The following is a 23,240-nucleotide window of genomic DNA, read 5'->3' on the forward strand; positions in this document are numbered from 1 at the left end:
ATTCTCTACATTGTTCCGCTCTCCCATCCATTCCTACACCTCTCGATCCTACCTGGACTTCTAGGCTAAGCCTGGATGTTACCAAAAGAAAGGCATTTTCTCTTAGCCCTCTGAAAACTCATAGTATATCATCTGTATTTGACTTGTGGGAATTATTTTCTACTTTGTACTAGAAGTTTCCATGCGTGGATCTAGTTTCCTTACCAGACTACAAACCCTTTGACAGTAAGGCTACGTTGATCCATTCACCTAGCACCCTTAGAATCCACCTCAAAGCCTTAGATGTAAATATTACACAATAAGGTTAATGAGCAATGATGCAATCAGCTTTGCTATGCATTAATAGTGAGAATTTAGAAATTAATTCTAAAATATTCATTTGTTAGAAAAGTCAACTCATGAACAGAACACCAATGGCCTTCTATAATTCCTGCCAAATATAATTAATATTTGCAATTTATTTCATCTCACACAGTTGCACTCAATAGGTTAACATTTATAACAAAATTAACAGAAAGCTTCTACGCTAAAGGCTAAATACATACAATAAAATAATGACATTGATGATGATAGTGATGATAATACAAACTGGAAAAACATCCTATGGGCTGGCTACTAGGTAAATCACCAGATTTGAGGGAAGCCGATAAGGATGGCAGAAATGGACTTGAAATTCACTTGGTGCTATCTCTCAGGTAAATAAGTAACTTTTGGGAGTCTATCTGTTTTGAAACACAGGCTATTTCAGGGGAATAAACAGATTTATATAGTGGCATCTAGCTAGACTATCCCGATTCCACCATAAATAGCAAGCTGCAATCTCAACACACATAATCCTATCTCCGGGATTGGAAAACCATCACTTCTACTGCAGAATGGGCCATATTAGGGCTTTCTGAAGCAGACAACTGAGTGACCATCTTATAAATCTTCTGAGGGTCCAAAGGCAAGCCCTCTGGAGTTGGGACCAGAGTGCAATATCTAGATGAGAAGGGTAAGGGGCCTGGAGATGGTACTCATGGTGCAATCCATACTAGTCCCTGTGTCTTCCTAAGTATGGGCTCAGGGATAACAGGACAGCTGTCCAGATTGTTCTTACGCTCATCAGACAAATTGCTTCCCAGCCCCAGTCCATCCTGCTGCAGAGATGGCAGTTTCTATCACCAAACTGGCAGAGCTTCTAAAGCAAGCCACATTCAACACTCTTCTATTTGTAGCCCCTGCTCACTCGAAATACACAGAAATCCACACTGAGCAAAGCTGAACCACAGGAGAGCTTTAGAGTTCAAAGAACATGATTTTGCTAGAATGCCCGTGTGTTGGGGGCGGGTGGGAGGGCTAGAAGTAGAACGTTTTTATTTCCTGATCTAGATACTTAGGGACGCTTGAGGGAAAAGGAGGTCAGATGAAACTCAAAGAACAGGTCATAGGCTGTAATAAATTGGCAGGGCATGCATTTTTTCTAACTGTCAGTATTTAATAGGTTAAAGAATATCAGTGAGGATGAATCATTTTTGTTTGAAGCACAAAACAGATTGACATAGAAACAAAGAGGCTTGGAAGCTTTATATTCTTTGGTTCTCTGAACAATAAAAGGCCTTGTCTAGTCAACATTTGGAGTAATTTTTCCCAGGGGGATTATTACTATTTGAGAGGGATGAAAGAGTAGCATTTTCATGATCCATTTTCCTTTTCCGAGACTAAAAGATGTGTCTCCTTAGGAGAGAATCTTTTGGATGTATTAAGGAGTGTGAACAAATACAGGCAGCCACGTTTCTCACACGTCCTCTTCCAGCTGGAGGAAAGACTAAAACCAGCCGAGAGAATCAGGCCTCAAACTTTAAAAGTCTGCTTGAAAAGTGTATGTCAAGGAGAGGGGATTCTTTCAAGAAACGAGGTGTAAGTTTAGACCCTCACAAGATCTGAGTGACTCTGCATACAGGTATGTGAGGTTGGAAAACGAAAGCCCAAGCAATTAACAGAATATGTCAAACTTGGGGCCAAGAGGCATCGATGTTCCACTCCAGCACAGTGTTTTGCTTCAAGATCCTCCACTCAGTTATTAAAAATAAAGTTTAGAATTCCTAGCATTTAAACTCTCCAGGCAACTGGAAAGAAAATGGGCCCTCGGAGCCAGAATGGATGAAACCTACAAGCTATAAACCTGAGCCCGAGCTCTCATTAGATTTTAGGTATGTTTTTCTTCTGAAATGTGTTCTTGTGATCTCTCGGTCTGCAGAACTGGGAAAAAAAATTTTTTTTGTGAACAACTGGCACCAGAGGGACCGCAGAGCTACTTGCTGACAGTTGAAATCATGAAGCCGTTACCATGCTCCAGCGCTTTCATGGGAAACCAGAAGAGGATGAGGGAGTGGACCAAGGCGTTGATGCAGTGACCCCAGAAAACCTAAGGGAAAACAAACCAAGGGAGTCAGGAGCTGCCCACAACTCTTGACCTCTGTGCAACTCAACAAATGCCTCATTGTGAAGGATACTGGCAGTGGGCTGCGTCGCTCCAGAAGTAGCCTAGTATTCTTGAAGTTAAAAAAATACCGGTTTCCTCATTTTTACATACAAATGACTGGACTATCTCCGGATAATATTACCTTGCTGCAAAGACCTAAATGTATATGCCATATATGTGGACCAATATACAATCTGTCCATATCCAAAAATGATTTATAAGCTTTTTTCTTTTTTTTTTTAAGAATCCTAAAAAAAGACAACAGACATTTACAATCATCTAGAAAGAGAAAGGTGTTAGGTCAAAACTGTTAACAAGAGACAGAAACTGTGGACTTCCTGAAAGCATTAAAAACACTTTAAATGTAGATTTCTACATGGTGCTCCCATTCTTTTGTTTTGTTTTTTAAAATCCCTCCGGAGCAACTTGTTAATTTCTGGGGGTTTGGTTAATATAATGCACATTTAAAAATTCTCTTTAACACTTGAAAGGTCAAACAGAAGAACACAACGTTTAGTTTCTTCTAAATTAAGGTTTCATAAATGCACTTTAATCATCTTTTTACTACTGAGATGACATAACTACTATACTAAAGCCAGCTTGAATTTATTTAAAAATCCAGATTTTTCCAGGGATTGTCATATAGTTTGATCCTAAGTAGCAGTGAGGAAGCAGAAAAATGAAAAAGGTCATAGACAATGGGATTTTCCATTTTTAAATGTTCATTTTTTCCCCTTCTCCCTGACCTCCTTACCTACCTCCTCAAAAAAAAAAGTCTCCAAGGCTTCTGCAAATAAGTCTCAGAGAATTCTCAGCTCTGCTACCTTTTAAGTGGGTTCTTTCCTACTTACTTCCCATCTTACAGGGCTATTGAATTCAAGCGCTTTAAAAAACAGAGTTACATAAAGAATGCAGAACCAACAGGCCATGCTTCCCATTAACAAACTCAGAGTAAACAGGGACTGAAAACAAGTATTCATCCAAGTCTTCCCGTGTATGGAAGGCAGTAAAACCAATAGGATCCATTTTGGTTTTTTCCAGGCTTGAAAGTGCCTATTATGCTTTCTTCAAAAGAAGACAGCTCTGAAGGAAGAGACTCTCAATAACACCGGCTCAAAACGAAGGCTCCAGAGGTGGTTCTCTCCTGGAGGACTCCCCTTGGCATCCTTACCAAGGCCCCGGTGGCTACCCAAGCAAATCACGCACACCACCTGTGCCCAGTAATTTCACTGACCTCTGTTAAAAGGTCTCCCTGAACCTCTCATTAAACATCCTAATCCCCTCCCGCACAAAACCCGAAGACAGAAGCATGGCAACACAGGCGTCCTGCACCCAGCCTGGCACGTGTCTTCCCTTCTGGCCGGGGCCCTCAACCTCTCTGCCTCTTGGCTGTGACTGGCAGGCCCCATGAGGTCCCCTCTGCCCATCCTGACTGTGGAATCCTGGCAACACCCAACCCAGCTTCTACTTGGCCCTTTGCAGGGTTGCTGACACCTTTTAGGTCTAGAGGATTTCTCATTTGATTTTCCAGTCTGATTAAAAAAAAAAAAGAAAGAAAGAAAGAAAGAAAGAAAGAAAGAAAGAAAGAAAGAAACCCACGACTGACTGGATTCCTGTGTTGACATCTGGCCAATTTTTCTCGCTAGCTAAAGAAACATTTTCTTTTAAAGGAAAAACCAAGCCAGGGTGGTCAGAAGGCTCTGTTAGGCAAGCTCCCAGCCCTCCTCAATGCAGGGCTTTATGAAGGGTAAGGGGAGTCTCTGACAGCTGATCCAAAAGGCCCTAGGGCCATGGGTGCTGCTGGCCACATGGGGACAAGAGGAAAGGAGTCAACAAACAGGAACTAAACGTGCAACACTGAACTTCCTTTCCAGCTGGCATCTTGAATTTACCAGCTTGCTATACTGGGAGAGGGCAGGCATCTCACCTCTTCTCGAATGTTCTCCCTAATGCATTAGCTCTCTCACATGCAGATAACTAGAGCTGGAAGACATACAGCAGTGCTTATGCCCTTTTGAAGTGACAATTCTGCAATAACATTGTGTACCTTTGTGTTGAAGCCTTCTGCATTCTGGGTGATTTTGTAGAGCTGTGGGAACCTGAGCATGCTCTCCTGGGTGCAAGACCTCTCGAAGATTCCCAGCGTGAAGGGTGGTAGTGCAGTGAAAATCTGTATGGAGAACAATGAGCTGTTAAAAGAGGATGTTCTGATTTGTCTGGCTTAGGTGTTTCCGTTCTATGGAATGATGACTTAATTTTAAGTCAAGTCCGAACCTGAGTTTCAATGATTCACAACTTAGCAGACACCCTCCAAACAAAGAAAGTGCATGAACGACCGTTTTTGTTACTTAGTCAGCATAAATGAATCCATTGGACATTGAAAACAACACCATAAATATATGATTAGCTAAGAAATCATGTCATATTAACAACTACCTTCCTTTGAAAAATGAGCGGTGATTTAGGTGGCTTTGTGAAGTGTTGTGCTTTTCGTGATCATTGGCTCAGGCACAATTTTACAACTTCCCATCCTGATCTTATACTCAGATTTCAGGAAGCATGATGTACTTCATCCATTTATTCATCTGACAGACATTTATTGGGAATGAATTATAGGCCAGACACTGTGATAAGCACCAGGAATAGGTACGGCCGTTTAAAGACAGAAGAAGGAAAAGAAGCAGGTCCTTGACCTCCAGGAATTCCATCTACTGCAGAGCAGGAGACGGGCAGCCGGCAGCAGGCATATAAATAAACACATATAACACAGCACTCTGCAAAATTACTCATGGGGGAGAGCGCAGAGAAGGAGAAGGGAGAGTTAGGATTCTGGGACCAAAGAGTGCCTGACCTGTAAGGTATTGGACCTAGGGGATCTGGCCGGAGGAAAAGGAATGTCATGGAGTGGGGCAAGAAGGAAGGACTCCCCTGAAACAGGAACCACTCACAAAGCTTTGGGTCCAAACACATGTGGTATGTTTGAGGGTTGGGGTTGGACTTCTACGACATCCAGGATGGTGACTGGCTGAGGACAGGGCACAAGACAAGGCTGGGAAGGAGAGAGCAAGCTCCCATGATAATGAGTTTCTTGGGCCAATGGTGCCTTCTGAGACTTTCGCTTTTACCTGTAATCTACAGGTGGAGAAAGGCCAATAAAACTTGAAGGCTCCTCTTAAACCTTGGAGAAGAAAGGTAAACATCCTGGGATGTCAATTTTCTCCAGATTTCAAGGATAAAAGGATCAAGAGTGGTCGTACTCATCTCTCTTACAGGAATACAAGTCGTCTGTTTAAGGGAGATGCTCCTAGCAAACATCTCAGAAGCTTTGCACACTTAGTACATCAACTCTCCCTTATGGTTTTGTTTAAATGTGCTATCATGCACAGTTGATACTGCCATCCTTGTTTTTCTTTTTTTCTTCCCCTTTTTACTTGACTTTCTACCCACTTGAAATCATCCTACCCTTCACCAATGGACAACAGCCCAGTAGGACCTACCATATTTCCATATTTTCACCCTGCTTACAACATACCACATACACATATGTATACTGTTTAGGGATCATTCTTGGTTATTACAGAAACAAGACACAATTACACATTTTTCATCATCACTTTTTTTTCCACAAAACAATGCATGTTGGGATGCCCTTCAAGTCCCTTCAGCCTGACACTGATGCAATTTTCTCATGCCCACATACTAATCCATAGTATGCCTGCACCATATTTTTTAAGCTATTTACCTATAGATAGGCATTAATTTCTTTCCAACTCTTTGTTCCACAAACTTTGTATAAAAAAAAAATCTATGCTATATTACAACATATACACTTTATCTTTTATTCCTATGGGAAGGTTTCCCAGAAACAGTGTGGGGGGTAAATATATAAAATTATTTCAAATTTTATAAGATGCTGCTTGGTTGCTTTCAAAAAACATTTACCTTTCCTTTTACAAAAGACAACAGTAATCTTGTCCCTGCTTCTCTATCAGCAATGGTGTTATATTTAATATTCTCCAGACTGAAAAATTGGAGATATTGACTCTTACTTTAAAAAATTTACATTTTGGGGGCACCTGGGTGGCACAGTTGGTGGAGCGTCCAACTCTTGGTTTCAGCTCAGGACATGATCTTAGGGTCCTGGGATGTCCAGCTCTATGCTCAGCACGAAGTCTGCTTAGACTTTTTCTATTTCTGTGTGCCTCCGGCTCTCCACCCCCTGCACTTACGCATGCTCTCTCTCTCTCTCTAAAATAAATAAATAAATATTTTTAAAAAATTCTCATTTCCCTGATTACAATGTGCTTGAGAATGTTTTTATTTTTTTGTTGGACACGTGGATTTGCAGTTTTGTGAACAGTCTAGTTAGGTCCTTTGTCTGTTTTCTATTTGTGGTTTATCCACTTTTCTAAGAGTTCTTGGATTATAACAGATATCCATTCTGTCTTTGTATTATAAAGTTCCATCCAAATGAATTCTGTCTCCTGGCTTTCTTGATGGTTTCTCTCCCCATATAAAAGTACTTAATTTTTATATGGTCAAGAATAGCTTTGAGTGTCCAATTATAGTTATTAAGGTTTTCAGGAGTTTCTTGCAGGAAGCTTACAGATTTAATTTTTCACATGTAAACCTTAACATATCTGGAATTTATTTATCTATGTGGTATAGAATAGGAGTCCAATTTTATTTTTTTCCAAATAAAGAGCCAAGTTTTTAGAACACAATTAATCCAAACACTTCCCATTTAGCTAGAATAACACCTCTGACGTTTATTAAATTCTCACATATTACAGATCTGGAGTCCAAAACTAGAATTTAGCTCTGGATTCCCTAATTGCCTAGTCCAGTTTCACATCAGCATCACATTGACTTGGTTACAACAGGCTTGTACTACAGTCCGATGTTTAGTAAAAAGAAGTTGACCCTTACAATTGTTCTTTTTTGTACATCTTTATTCTCAGGTACATGTTAATTCTATTTATACTTTGATATCATTTTATGTAACTGCCCTCTCCCCCCACCATTCAATCACTGGGATTCTATTGGAATACATAAATTTATATAACAATTTAGAGGACCTTTTTTAATGATATCACCTTCTCATATGAAAGAATAATATGCCTTTCTATTTGTTCAACTCTAATTTGTATACTTCAAAAAGGTTTTGGATTTTTTTTTCCTACTTGGTACTATAAAAATTATTCCTATGCAATGTATATGAAAGCAATTATTATACCCTTGAATTTCTAAGTGTTCATTGCTAGAGTTTAAAAAAAGCTATTGATTGTTAGGATAGAAAATAGCTTATGGGTCTTACATGTTTATTATGGATCTAGTCACCTTTTAAATTCTCTTATAATTCTAGTATTTCTTTACTGGTATTTTCTGGGTTTTCTAGATAGAAAGCCACTTATGAACACATTTAAAAGGCCATATTTTGTGTGCATATTTGTATAAGCACAGAAATCAATTTTTTCTAGTATTTGTAATAGTTATTTAATTTTCTTGGCAGTTGCTGAAAATTCCAAAAACAATGCTGAATTATATAGTGATTTCAGGCATTCCTGACTAATTTCCTACTTAAAATGAAATCATTTAAGGATTTTACCATTTATGGCAATATGCTACTTTTTTTTTTAATATGAATAGTCTGGATTATAGTTAATTGGTTTCTTTCTTTCCTATTTTACTTAGAGTTCTTATTTTGGGAATGGCACTGATTTGCCTCAAATACATTCTCAGCATCCACTGATGAGATCAGGTTTTTCTTTTTTCTTTTGTTGACATAATGATATTTAGAAATATTTAAAAAGTTTGAACCTCCTATATTTCTGAAATAAATCCTACTTGGTCAAATATTTTACTCTTTTGATACACTGTTGAACTCTATTTGCTATTTATTTAGAATTTTTATAATTCTGTTTAAAAGCAAGGATGGCTCACAGTTTTTTCTTCAAATTATGCTGGCTTGATAAGATTAAATGGATACATTTTTGAAACAGCTTAAAACACATTGAGTTATCTCTTCATAAAACAAGAGATGAAATCTAACTGAAACCCATCTGATCATGGTGGTTTTTATAACCATAAAACAAAATGATGGAGAAATTTGATTATGGATTTAATGAGAATCCATTGGGATGGCATTCCTTCATTCATTATTCTCAGAGATTTAAGAGTTTCAAGTCAGTCTTAATGCTATTTAAATCTGCTATGAGAAATGATGACTCGCTACTTTAGCTGACCCGGGGAATCAAACATAAATATAAAGAGTAACTACAGAAAAGAAAAAGTAAGACAAGCAAGACAGAAATACTGTTTGGAGAAAATGGCAGGAGGAAATCCAGCCCAGAAGAGGGGTCACTAGTGAATGTCTCAGAAGTCCCAAACTGTCTCTTGTACCAGACTGTACTCTGTGCAGTGAGGCTGGAGTGGCAAAAATCTACTAAACAGGCCTTGTTGGAACAACAGTGGCAAAAATTGGAATATGGACTAATATGGATCAGATAATAGTATTGTATCCATGCTAAATTTTAGATTTCAATCATTATACTGTGGTTAGATAAGAGAATGGTCTTAGCATCTATGCACCAAAGTATTAAGCAGTAAGGGGGCCTGATGTGTTAAGTTATTTTCAACTGATTCAGAAATAAGTGTGTTGGTGGGTGTGCACCATGAGTGCCCGTGGGTGTGTGTGTATGCACACTCATGTCTATGGGTGTGTACATGTGTGCCCGCCGGGGCTGTGCACACATAATGCACATGTGCAGAGATATAATGCAAATGAGGACAAAATGCTAATAACTAGGAAGCTAATATCTCCTGTATTAGCCAGAAGAAAGAACTCCTTTCTTCATACTCTGGCATTATTTCTCTAAGTTTCAATTTCTCTCAGTTTCAGTTTATTTCAAACAAAAGTTACCAAAACAATAACTTTTTAGAGATTTTATCTATTTATTATTTGAGAGAGAGAGAGAATATGAGAAAGCACAAGAAGGAGAAGGGGTAGAGGAAAAAGCAGGCTCCTTGTTGAGCAGGGAGCCTGACATGAGGCTCGATCCCAGGACCCAGGGGTTATGACCTGAGCAGAAGGGAGATACATAATCTACTGAGCCACCTACACAAAACAATTCCAATGGGGACAAACGTCCATGTTCTCAAAAGGTTTGGCCCTTTCAGCATGATTGTCTTCTGATGGCCAACACTCTTTGACACCACTTCGTGGACCCTTGACCTTCCCAACTCTGCCGCCACTGGTTGGTGGCTCACTCCAACACCTGTTCTGTGGACCTGTAGCGACATGACATAGGGCCATTTCACCTTGAAATTCACCTCTTTACAGCAATATTCTCTTTTCTGAGGGACACAAAGAATATACCACACATTCCCAACTCTAGGGATCAAAAGTTCACCATGGGTCCTAAATTTTCATATGCACAACCATTACTAAAAAAGAAAAAAAAAAAAAAGTTTAAAAAAAATTTTTTTTTTTTTTAAGTATCTCTGAGAAACTCTGATGGGGCTTAGAAATCTGCATCTTCAAACAAACCTTGGTTTGTTTGAATGTAAGTGGTATATGGACCCTATTTTGACCAATGCTGTCTTAAAGCCTATCAGCATTTCATGCATAGCAGGTCCTCAATACAAGTTTGTTGGATTTATTTCAATTGTCCAAGGCTGCCCAGAGCTAAGAAAAGAATCCAGCTCCTGTGCCTGAGTATACAAGTAGGGCTAGCCTCCATGCCTTTGGCCAGGTGACTTGTATTCTACTCCTTTGCTATAAAGCACCATCACATAGCTTCCTATTTATAAATATGTATATGAGCATGGATTTGACCCTTTCTGGAACTAAATCTATGGAACAGTCAACATAATTTTAATCTGCTCAAAACAGTCACATGTTCTGCAAAATTACCAGTCCATCCAAGGGGAGGTCCCTGAGCCTCTCTCCATGTGGTAGGTGAGTTAGAGTAGATCTAACTTCTGGCACAGTTGATAAATGGGCATTGATTCAGCCTTGCTCTCGATAACGGTCACCTTTGCCTTTTGAGCCTAAGTATTAGCAACAAATGTGCTAGTGCACTTGGTCGTGGGATAGTCTGTAACTGACCAGTGCTCTTTAAACTCCAGATCTGAACTCAGGTCCCAGTAGCAGGTTATTCTATCCATTTGGCTCTCTTTACTTGTCAAGCTACACAGGGCTGGGGCAACCTGTCATATGCAGCATTTTATACCCAGCAACGAGCATTAGTAGCTTTTTAGCTACTAAAAAAAGGAAAAAAGACAGATGACTTGAACATGCAGCCACAAATGTATATACAAGCTTTAAATATTTATAGCACCACAATGTATACTGTATGTCTGGTAACTGCCATCTGAATCTACCTATGATGGCTACTTCTGACTATAAACTCCCACCAGGCGGGCAAGGTCAGAGTTAGTGTCCAAAAGACACAGGGACGTGCAACTCAAAATGTTGCATGCTGGGGTCTCTAAAGCACCAGGCTGTGAGCCCCTGAGTTCTCGCTGCCAAACAAAAAGCTAAGTAGTTACACTTCGTCATTTTTGGCTTGTAGTTCATATTTATTTTTAGCTTTTGAATCCATGATAGCGAAGTAATGAAAAAAAGAACTCAAAAATTATGAAAAATACTGAACAGGCTGATTACCATTCACCACGGGAGCTGGAAGTCAGCATTCATTATTCTAGCACCAGCAGTGGAAGAAAACATTCTTCTGCAAGGACAGATGCTCTTTTAAGAAGGACAAGAAGGACATTAGATTATGTACTATATATGCATGTCTGTGTTGAGGAATTCAGAAATAAAATTATGAAGTGGAAGGGGCTGCGATGTAGTTCAGAATTTTTTACTCTGAGCTAAAAACATGGAAATGTTGTGCAGACATTTAGTAAGGAGGTAACAAGGGTCTATTATCAAGATATATGGGTTAATAATTTCATGGGGTTATTCAAGAATGATCTGCTATGATTGAAACCATGTGTGGAGGGCTTGGGCCCCTGCAGGATGTGTCGCCGCAACAAAGGCTCTAAAGACGTATTTGTGCTGCCTGCTATGTGCGCAGATGATTGACTTAGATACACTTCCCAGACATAAACAGTAAAGGAATGTCACTGAAGTTCTGCATGCTATCTGATAGAGATGGAGAATGCTTACCACATTGTACAAGCCGATGCACCAACGTTCAAATAAAATCTGCCCAGAAAATCCATTAACAAAGGCGAACCAAAGCTGGAAGAGAAGAAAGTTCGAGAAGTTTTATATCAATATTGACCTAAATGTTTCCATTCACTGAAGAAGTAGTGGGGGGAGAATGTGGACCACCAGCTGGACACAGCTGCTGAGGGATAAAGAGCCACAGGATGTGGCGGTCTGTTCTTTCATAAAATATAAAGTCCCAATATCACATGTACCAATATTTTAAGGGGAATTTGTCCTGAAGGCATACATCAATTTGGTAAAGTGCACATATTTACAGAAAAACAACTTATGTTTAATTTATATTGAATGTGTTTCATGGCAATGCTTTCTCATTGACTGGAAGAGTCTCAAATTCACGCTCTTTTCCCCTATAAAGTTGATTTGTTAAACATGATTGATCTTTGCAGGACTTTCAAACAGATAAAAACCATAAATAAAGAACAACAAAAACTCCTCTGTTGGTCATTTGTGAGCTTAGCTCATAAAATACCGATCCCCCCTTAATCAGATGTCCACCACCTCAGCAAAGGTCAAATGTGGTAGTACGGAAGGAACATGCTCAAATCATCTTCAGGAATATCATGGGATGTAGAAATAAATAGAATGTAGATGATTATTTATGTCTTCAAGTGGACTGTAATTCTAATTGATTAAGCAAGACTGACATAAAAACAACTGAGGAGCAAAATACCAGGGAATAAAAATATTTTAGAAAAGGAGGCATCAGACAGGCATAATTAGTAGAAGATGTAGAGCAGTAAGACTGCACTAGGAGAGGGTCGAACATCACGAGGATGGACGAAAACCTGATTTAGAAGGGAACGAATATGGAAAAATGAAATGCAAAGTGCCTCTGTCATCTGAATTCTAGGAATACAACAGGATTCCACTGATTTGAAGGTAGACTTTAAAATATCCCGTGTGAATTACAGACTTCACCTAAGTGGTAAAAATCATGACAGACTGAATCTGTTACTAGAGTTAAACTACAATGGCAACACAGAACAGCCACCCCACAATAATAAGAGTTGAGATCAAGTCTACTACTGAAATTTTACCGAGTCAGATTTTTCCAAACCAGTTTCTTGAAGCCAGGTTCCTTACATGCACAACTGTACTGAGTGTGATACCCAGGACAAAGGACTCACCAAGCCCCAGTGGGATCAAACAAAATACACCACAATTCAATTGACAGATGAAGTTTTCTTAAGAACAGCTCTCATTATCCCATCCTCTGTTTCAAAAAGCTACTATGAAGTCTCTTAAACCTAAGATAAGCTTGCCGACCTTGCTGATCTTCAAAATTCCTTCCACACACCAATTCACTCATAAATCCAACTGTCACCCAAGAGGTCCCCAAGAGGTGTGGCTGTTCCCAGTCAAAAAATATTGATGGGGAACTAAAAATCAGAAGTTTGTGCTGTGTTTTGCACGTCAAATATTTTTTTACAACATCTGTTCAAATATTAGCTGTCCCTAAAACAACATTTCCAATCGCCCTGCTTTCTAACTACTGGCGGCCTTGACAATCAATACTTCAGCCAAAGTGCAATGAGAGCCTGGATCCACATCTGACTCAAGCATATTTGTCAATTGTTTTAAGAGTTATAATCTTATTTCCCCAAGACTGTGTTATACTTTCATATTCTCCCATTCGAACAAATGAGCAAACACTGATAAATATCTAGTGAACACTTAACTCTTTTATTGTTTAATTCAGTTAATTTGTCATCTTTTGTTGAAGGTAGTGATATTTCTACAGCTCTCCCCCTTTCCCTACATCAACTGAAAACAGCAAAAATAATTGAAAACAGCAAAAATAATGGAAAATAGAAAATAGCTATTTTCAATGAAACTATGGAATAGCCCTTATTAAAAATACAGATGGCACAGAATGAAAATAATAAAAACAACAAGACTAGGTCAAACAGGAGGACTGCCAATAGCAGACAAATCCTACAGAGTAAAAAGTTTTGCAGGAAATATGGGAAACTATCCAAGAAACAGCTGAATCAACTCTTATTTAAAGGGTGAAATCTAGAAGCAGGGACAAGTCATGGCTGAAGTCCCTTGCCCCATTCAGCACGGCAAGCAAACTGAGGTTCTAGGGGCAATGTACACACAAATGCGGTTTCTCCCCAGGGAGCAACGAGGAGGACGGCAGGATAAATAGGGAGAATAAATGGCCGTCAACCGGGCAGACTCTGATCAAGGGAACCTGAAAAGAAAGAAATGCAAACTCATCTGGTAGAAAACCCGTAACATACAGACATTCAGTGTGAGACACATGGAGCTTCAACCCACTGACGGAGAAGAAATGGCAGTGAGGGAGGTGCTTACTGCTGCCAAGTTACAGGGGACTAGTGAGGAAGAGCAGAACATTTGATGACAAAATTGTTCTGAGACAACTTTGCAGCCCCTCTTCCTTACACATCATCAGAAAATAATAAGGAAAACACTATACACACACACACACACACACACACACACACACACACGTATATGAAATAATACAATAGTAAAATAAATGAAAATAATATGAAATAATCTTTACAGAAAGAACCATGTCACAAGGAGGAGAATATCTTGAATACTCTTGAAGGCGCAAGAGGAGCTCAAGAAAGTGTGGCTTTTCAATGAAATAAGAGCTAGAATAAGATGCCTAAGATATCAAAGAAGGAAACAAACAAGAAAAAGTCAATGTTGCAGATGAAAGGCACATAAAGGGGGATAGCTCCCAGAACTGGTACTGCCAACACAGCACTTAGGGATAGGAAGGGAGGGCTTGGGAAAAAATATGTCAAACAAAGCACAAAAGGTTAATACTCATTTTAAGCGAAACTGAGCCTCTCAAAGATAACCAAAATATTCCCCCCAAAAGGTGTACATTAAAAAAAAAAAAAAAAAAGAATAAGTAGAATAGAAAAAAGGTGTTCAAAGATGTAATAAAAGAAAAATTCTGAAATATTCTAATACCTTTCTCAGACAATAGGGAGAGAACCATTTGTCCCCAGAAGACAAAACCATAGATATGGTGCGCCTGGGTGGCTCAGTGGGTTAAGCCTCTGCCTTCGGCTCAGGTCATGATCTCAGGGTCTGGTTCTCTGCTAGGCAGGGAGCCTGCTTCCTCCTCTCTCTCTCTCTCTCTGCCTACCTCTCTGCCTACTTGCTATCTCTGTCCAAAAAATAAAATCTTTAAAAAAAATACAGATAAAGATTAACGCCTTCCAGTATCCTGATATGTGAATTAATGAGTTAAAATTTTATAAGACTGCTACTTTAATACATTCTGGAAGAAAAAGCAGCTAACCTACAAGGGGAAAGATCAACTGGCTTCACATTTCTTCCCAGCAGTATACAATACCAGAGGCCAGAGAGAATATTACAAGGCCTTAGGGAAGTAATGCAGGACAAGAATTTCAACAAAAGACAGAAACCAAGGAAACATTAAGAGCTAAAAATATGACAGAAAATGTGATGATGGAAGTAATAGTGTGTCTGTTATATAATACAGAAAATTTTAAATGTTCAGTGGATTAAAAAAAGCAAAATATATGTTATAGAGAGAGAAATCATGTGAAGCCACCATGAAAAAGAAACACTATTTGAAGAAGATCAAATTCATAATCCTGACTTACAAAGGCCTGCAGACCAGGTCTTTGTCTGTTGTCCAGACAGCACCACTTCTCCTTCACTGTGTTACAACAGCCCTCTCTTGGTTCTTTGCAAGCACCAAGTATGGATCTTGCTTTATTATTTTGCACCCAAATATGACGCAATTTTGTCAACAGCATGATATTTAGAAAAAATTGTGTGGTATTTTGGTCTCACTCCATATACTCAAATGAATTATAGATGGCTTGAATAGTTAAACATAAAAAACCAAGCTCATAGCAATAGAAGAAAATGCGGGGGGAAAAGCACTTTTGTATGTAAAACTCTGTAGACTTTAAAAACAGAAATTGTACCAAAAGAGGGCTAAATTTGAAACAACTCATTTCTATACAGAAAAACATTAAAAATGTTGAAAGAAAATAAATAGTACACACATACTTGTGACAACTAAGATGACAAGGACTAGTTTCCTTAATATATAAAGAGTTCCTACAAATGAGAAAGAAAATGTCTAATAAGCTATTAGGGAAATAGGCAAAGAATATATGCAGTGTAATCACAGGGGTTAAAAAAAAACATAAATATAGGAAATCTCACTTTTTATGAAATACATGCACACAGGGGTATCATGAGCAAAGACTTAACGTTTCATAACCTGGGGAAATGGCTGCCTCCTACCCAGATACTAGTGTAGCACTGTCCACAAATACATTTAATGTACTTTTCCTTTGGCCTAGTGATTCCATTTCTAGGGAATACTCTAAATGATATAGTTACAATCACACAGTATTCAACATGAAAAAACAAGAATGTTTAACATGGTGTTCAAAAGGATAAAAAAATTAGGACCCATATGTATACAGATAGCTAGTTAAATGAATTATGGTTCATCCGTAACAAAGCAATACTGTGCAGACATTAAAAAGAATAATATAAAACTGTGTTGTAATACAAACGTCTCACAGATATATTAAAATGAAAAATATCAAGGTATATTCTTGAATGGTCATGACTGTGCAGAATAGATCCATATACTTTTGCATGGTAACTTTCTGCAAAACATGTAAGAAACTTAACATTCATTATCTTTACACAGAAGCGTTAAGAGGTGGTATGGAGTCCCATACCTTTTGCACCATTTTGAAATTTTCAAAATGTGTTCATGTTTTATGTACATAAATATTTCAAGCAGTATGTCTCCACTAGAATTGATTTTTCCTCTGAGGACACTAACAATGTCTGGAGACCTTTGTGAGGGCACTACTGGCATCTTGCTCATAAAGGCCAAAGATTTGGCTACATATCCTACAATGCCCAGGGCAGCTTCCTACAACAGAGAATTATCCGGTCCAAAATGTCAATCAATATGTCCACTACTGGGTGAAAAATAAATTTATTAGGTCAACCTGATAAAACTTAGAAATCTCGGCATAACAGATGCTTATTTTAAGTGAAAGAATGATATGTGACAGATTGCACAAAGGCAGGCTCCCGTTTTGTGTTTACAGGCTGGGGGTTAGGAAAGCTTCACTTCTTTTTGAGTAACTCCTCCTTGGCCTGACCTCATACACAGAACCACAGGCTCTAGTCTTTAGAGGTTATGGTAGCATTGGATGTAAACCCAGAATTTCAGAAATTTAGATCCTTCTACCAGAAACATAGTCTTATAAATTGTTAGTGAGAAATTATTCTAAAGACTGAGTGAATTTCACATAACTAAGACACTCCCATTATGGAAAATATATAATAGGGGGAAAAAAATCCCAAGAAATCAACCATTTCTTTCCCAGCATTAACCTTTGCTCCAAGCAATCCTGAACCATGTAAAATATTTTAATCTTTACTTCAGATTAACATCCTTGATTAGTTGCATGTTGGGATACTTCCTCTCAGCAGCCAGTGCTCTGATCCTGTCCCAGTTGGCGCTGGCTTGGCCACATGTCTCTTTAAAGGTTTCTGATATGTTTGTACTAATTTTTATCAGTTGCAGGTGGTGCTGTGGCATTTTGAAAAGTATAAACAAGCTCATTCTCAACATTTTCCAGTTCAATTTCAATCTTCATTCACGTGATCCATCATTAGACGATCAGACCTGTTTATTTCATTGGAAATATTTGTGGAGAAAAACAAAATTCAAACCCAAATAAATGAAACAAACAAACGAAAAAAATCCACCTCCTAATTTCAAAATTCACAAGCTGGTTTTCTCTTACATTGTAAACACTCACACTTGATTTCATCTTGGCAAGAGTTACATAGGTGAAATGGAAAAAGTATGAGGACACACTGTATTTTTAAATAATTTATACAAACATACTTAGTTGCTGCTTCATTTATTCATGAGACAGATACACAATGGTTCCCTGACACACTACAAAATCAGACCCTCTCACTAGGTAGTCATATACAAATGTTAATTCATATACAAAAGAGAAAGCACTGCCCAATTCCTAAACACAAATGTCCTTTTTGGTGGCCCACATGCCCCAAGCATTACACCCACCGCACAAGCCCTCAATACAGACAGACGCCCTGTTCCTCCACTGATGGAGTTACTCGGACCATCGCTTACTTAGAGCCACTGCATTTTACTCTTCTGTATTAATAATGGAGAAAGACTCCTCTGCCTTTACTTTCTTGTTAACTAGGAATGCTATTAAATGAATACAGTCAAAGCGGAGGGAGCCAAGTTCTGCCTGGCTGGCCTCAGACTTGGTGAGTTGGTGGGAAGACCTGCCAAGCACTGATGGCTTGCCAAGCTCCTGGGGTTTTTGGTCCTCAAATGCAGTCCTGTTATGAGCAAACTGACTCAAACTTATTAAATGGCTTTTCCTTCTTGGAAAAAGATCCTTCTTTGCTTTAACTGCTGCCTCACTGCCAAAAACGCAGTAACCGTCTTGGCTAATTGCACAGACTCCCGTCTAGAGGTCCTGGCCACATTGCACAATCTCAGCGGGCTGTACCTGCTGCCACTCCGCTTCTCAACTAACAGCCGGCATACTTAGATGATTGACTCATTTGGGAGAGGGAGGACCTGTTCCTCGATTGACTCTGTTCTTCCAAGATCCAGGCTAGAGGACTGAGGTGGGAAAGTACCCTACTGGGAATAATTAAATAAATTAGCCATATGGTTTCTTGCTAAAGTGGCAATAACATCATGATCTACTGATTTGCACGTCAGGGCTGAGCTGATTAACTGGCATTACAGATACCTGTTTAAAAGTCAAAGTGCTACAGTCTTTCTGGAATTTGATCTGGCCATGTGTATTAGGAAAAAATAAGAACATACTTCATCTAAAAGGCCCATTTTAAGAAATCCATTCTCATAAATAAAAGCACCTGTATGTAAAAATCTACCTTGTTTTTCAGTATGGGTAATCGTGTAAAACAAAAATAAAGGCAAGCAGAAAGCATAGGGGGGAAAAAACCCTAAAGTTCTTTATTGGGGGGGTCAACATAGCAAGTCTGTAAAAGTGTAAGCACTTATCTTTTGAAACGTTAAATCTACAGGAATGTAAAGAAAGAAATGGATGCTAAAAAAATAGTACTAGATTGATAAAAGAAAAACAAAATAAATAGGTAAGTTGGTAGACCAGGTCTACAGGTAGACCTGGTAGACAGGTAGGTAGGTAGACAGGAAATCAAGGGGAAAAAAAATCAGGGATGCTATTCTAGAACAAAGGGTTGTCAGAAATAATAGTGATAGTAATAATAATAGTAGTAGTAGTAACAGCAAGATACTCTAAAAAGTCAAGTGTCTTCAGTCCAATAAATTATGGGATTGAGTGGTCAGCATAAAATAGTGACTACTATAATAAATGGGCAGGGCTTTGGTTCTAAAATCTCTGGAGAGTTTCCTCTGAGCTGGTCCCTGACAGGTATGATGTTGGCAGCAAACAACACATACTTACAAAACCAGTAAGGACTTCTTAAGGCAAGCAAACAAAAAGTTATGGAGCAATGTGTAAAGGAGCCACTTTTTTAAAAATTAATTTTTTTTAAAGTAAATTCCACACCCAGCATTGGGCTTGAACTCACAACCATGAGATCAAGAGTCGCAGGCTCTACCGACTGAGCGGATATATAGAACCCATTTTTTTTTTCCCTGTAAAACCACAAGAAAAACATCATACATTTACATGTATTTGTATGAGTGCACAGAAAAGTAGCCTAGATAACCTGTTCCTATGATTACCTGGACAGGAATGGAGGCAGATAAGGAGAAATTATTTTTCTTTATATATCTCTATCATTATTATAACACATCAGTGTTACGTTAAAGAATCACATAGAAGAAAAGGCCTTGTTATTCTCTATCACTGCACCAGGCTCATTGCTCTATTAGCTTGTCACACTGATAATTTTTCTTGCACTGCTTGCTGCCTCTCTACCCCACAGTGTGTAAGATCAATGCGGCTGGGGATGATAAAGATTCTGCTCACTCTTACACACTCAGAATCTAGTGCAGTCCAGGTGCTCGATAAGTGAATACATGCAGAATATTAGCATTTAACATTAAAGAAGGAAGGTCACTCAAATGGAGCACAAGACAGATGATGGATTTGGCCAAACACATTTCATCCTAGTTTGAGCATTTAATTGCTACATGAGTACAGGCAACTTTCTTAATACCCTAGTTTCATTTTTTTTTTTAAATGAACAAATGGAAAGAAAGCCACACACTGCAGAATGGTCATCTTGGTATTTCTGATGCTGATAAAAGCTAACTTATGCCCCATGCCAAGAATCTTGGCAACATTCCAAATGAATATCTCATTTAAATCTCATAGGAATTTAATAAGTAGGCATTGTCCCCATTTCACAAAATGAGAAAATCGGGGCACAGGGAAGATCAAAGACATGGTGGCTGATGCCAAATAGGTCGCTGTTAACATCAGACCCTATGTAACAAGTGATTTTTTAAAACAACATTGAAGTTAAGGTGATTCAGAATTGAATCATTTATGGCTATTAATTTACAACACTGATGTTTTAAGATTGTAATGTGAACAAAATACTTCACAAATATAAGCACATAAGCAGATCAAAAAATTAAAGAAAATGACCCAAACCTTAAGCCTCTAATGCCATGTAAGAAAACTAAAGTATCCCTTTTACATTAGAGTATAAAGGGTTTTTGAAAAACAGGCGGCCCAAATGTCCCCCATTTTGTATAATAAAATGCAGTCACTCTGGTTCGACATATTTTCCTGCAATACTGTGATCTAAAATATTATAATCTTTTGCTAGTATAGTAGAAACCAAGCTAGCAGACAATCAAAAAGCAAATCTCTAGCCTTTCCTTATCTAAATCCTTTGAATGAAAAGACAACACAAATACTAATGTGACAATCTAAGTCTTATTAATGGGAACTAGAGTTTCAAAAATAAAAGAAATTTTTCATAAAAATAAATGTAGCATATGATATGAACCTACACATTTCTTACTTTCATTTCCACTAAAATCCTGAATGATACAAAGTATTAAATCTTACAGTTCAAAATCCACAAGAGTTTAAATACAGGAAAGTCTAGTAAACACTTTTAAGTTTCTTTAATTACTAATTTTTCAGTGCTAAAAAATTCCCCCCCTTTCTATGAAATGACATGCTTATCTAGTAGAAGAACATCAGGTAAATACAAAATCACAGTTCCTTCCCATAAAAGACCATAATACCGACCAGATGGTATATGCACAATTAAATTGATTTTTAATAAGGAATTCTTGGCACAATAGAATGTAATCACTCCAAATTATGTCAAGGACTACTTAAATTTTTTTATAGTTCAAGGCTTAAACTCTTCAGTCTAAATTCGGTGCTACAGTGCTAGGGAACAAAACAGCTCTGGAGACCAGTAATGGAATAATGAGCCTTTCATCTGGAGGTCATTGGTTAGGATCTGGGATTGTTCATTAATGACACAGTTGTTTCCAAACTGTGGTGTTAGAACAACGGTGGGGGGTTTATTATGGAAGGAGTAGCAGAAATATGTATAAGAGCATTTCATTTCTGGACAAAACCTATGGCAAGTGTTCAAAAACATGTGTTTTATAACCAACAGAGTAATGGACCTAACATACTGACGATAAGATTTAGTGCCTGCCTCCACAGGCCTGGGTCATAAGAAGGCAGATTTTTGATGCTGTTTCTCCATCCCCATCAGCCACCCGATGCCTGTAGACTGAGTAAGGTGTGACATTTTCTTATTTTCTTGTTCTGGAAAGTGGAGAAAAGGTCTGCCTTCTGCCTCAGAGGAGAATTAAGAGGAAATAATCATATGTATTTTTAAAAATTCAGTTACTGAACTATTTATTAGATCCTGCTTCAAATTATGCTCTGTGGTATGCATCTGAGTTACAAAGATGAAGCATATACCATCCTTGTCCTTAAAGAATTCAGTCTGGTTGAAGACAGGTTTGGAATGAATCAGAGGTATGAAAAAGTTCTTTAGGAACACAGTAGAGGGAGAAATGGGTTCTCTCTATAGGATTCACCACAGCTTTTTCAAAGGTGGTGGGTCCTTGGAATAGCAGATTCCACTAATCAATTTGGTGGTGGTGTGTGGGGTGGGGGGAGAATGGGCATTACAGGTAGGGGGAACAACTTGTACATAATTACAGCAGATGTGGATTTCCAGGTGGCTAGAACAAAGAAAATGAAGTGAGAGGAGAGGATTGGGTCCAGACTGTGAAGGACACTGGACAGGTGCTCTTCAAACATGTGAACACCTATGTGTGTATTGCCTAAATGTAGCTCCAAATCTGAACAACTCTCTCAATAGATTTTTATTTATTTATCTTATTGTGGCAAAATATACGTAACTTAAAATTTACCATTTTAATCATTTTTAAGTGTAAACTTCAGTGGTATTAAGCATATTCACACTCTTGTAAAACCATCACCACTATTCTAGAATTTTTTCATCATCCCAAATTAAAACTGTTCCTATAAAGAGCTCCCCATTTTTCCTCCCTCTTTCCTCTGGTAACCACTCTTCCACTTTCCTGTTTCTATGAACGTAACTATTCTAGTCATTTTGTGTAAGTGAAATTTTGCAGTATTTGTCCTTTTGTGTCTGCTTTGTATCTCTCAACATAATGTTTTCAAGACTCATTCACATTGTAGCAATCATTAGAATTTCATTCCTTTTTAAGGTCACATAATATTTCATTGCACATGTAGACCACATTTGCTTAGCTATTCATCCCATTGATAGCTACTTGGATTGCTTCCATCTTTAGGCTACTGTAAATAATGTACTTATGAACCCTGGTGTTCAAGTATTTGTTTGAGTCCTTGTTTTCAATTTTTTGGGGTACATATCCAGAGGTAGAACTGCTGTACTACAAGGCAGTTCTATGCTTAAGTTTTTGAGGACCTTCCACTGTGGCTGTACCCTTATTCAATTTCTCTACATCCTCACCAACATCTGTTATTTTCTTTCTTTCTTTCTTCCTCCCTCCCTCCCTCCCTCCCTCTTCTTTCTTTCTTCCTTCCTTCCTTCCTTCCTTCCTTCCTTCCTTCCTTCCTTCCAAATAGTAGACATCCTAGTGGGTATGGATTGCCATGTCATTGTGGTTCTGATTTGCATTTCCTTAATAGATAGTAGTGTTGAGCATCCTTTCATTTGCTTCTTGGCCATTTGTATACCTTCTTTGGAAACGTGCCTATTCAAGTCCTTTACTGATTTTTGAACTGGGTATTCTTATTGTTGAGTTGTTGGAGTTCTTTATATATACTAGATATTAATCCCTTATCAGATACATGATTTACAAATCTTTTCTCCCATGCTGTGAGCTCTCTTTTCACTCTATTGGTAGTATTTTTTGATGCACAAAAATTTTAATTTTGAAGTCTAATTCATCGGTATTTTCTTTCTTTTTTTTTTTTTAAGATTTTATTTATTTATTTATTTGACAGATCACAAGTAGGCAGAGAG

The 23,240-nt window shown here is 38.2% G+C and overlaps 1 protein-coding gene across 1 annotated transcript in view; it reads right to left on the minus strand.

Annotated features, from left to right (window-relative positions):
- Positions 1–23,240, minus strand: part of ATP8A2 (ATPase phospholipid transporting 8A2) — a gene marked incomplete at its 5' end in the record, with an annotated part of 618,696 nt that overhangs the window by 160,262 nt on the left and 435,194 nt on the right. The window contains 3 exons of the mRNA XM_082700943.1: positions 2,329–2,407; positions 4,512–4,634; positions 11,640–11,714. Of these exons, the coding sequence (XP_082557069.1) occupies positions 2,329–2,407; positions 4,512–4,634; positions 11,640–11,714 (277 nt within the window). The remainder of the gene's footprint in view (positions 1–2,328; positions 2,408–4,511; positions 4,635–11,639; positions 11,715–23,240) is intronic.

The sequence above is a fragment of the Mustela nivalis genome, assembly GCF_964662115.1.
Source record: "Mustela nivalis genome assembly, chromosome: 15".
Lineage (NCBI taxonomy): Eukaryota > Metazoa > Chordata > Mammalia > Carnivora > Mustelidae > Mustela > Mustela nivalis.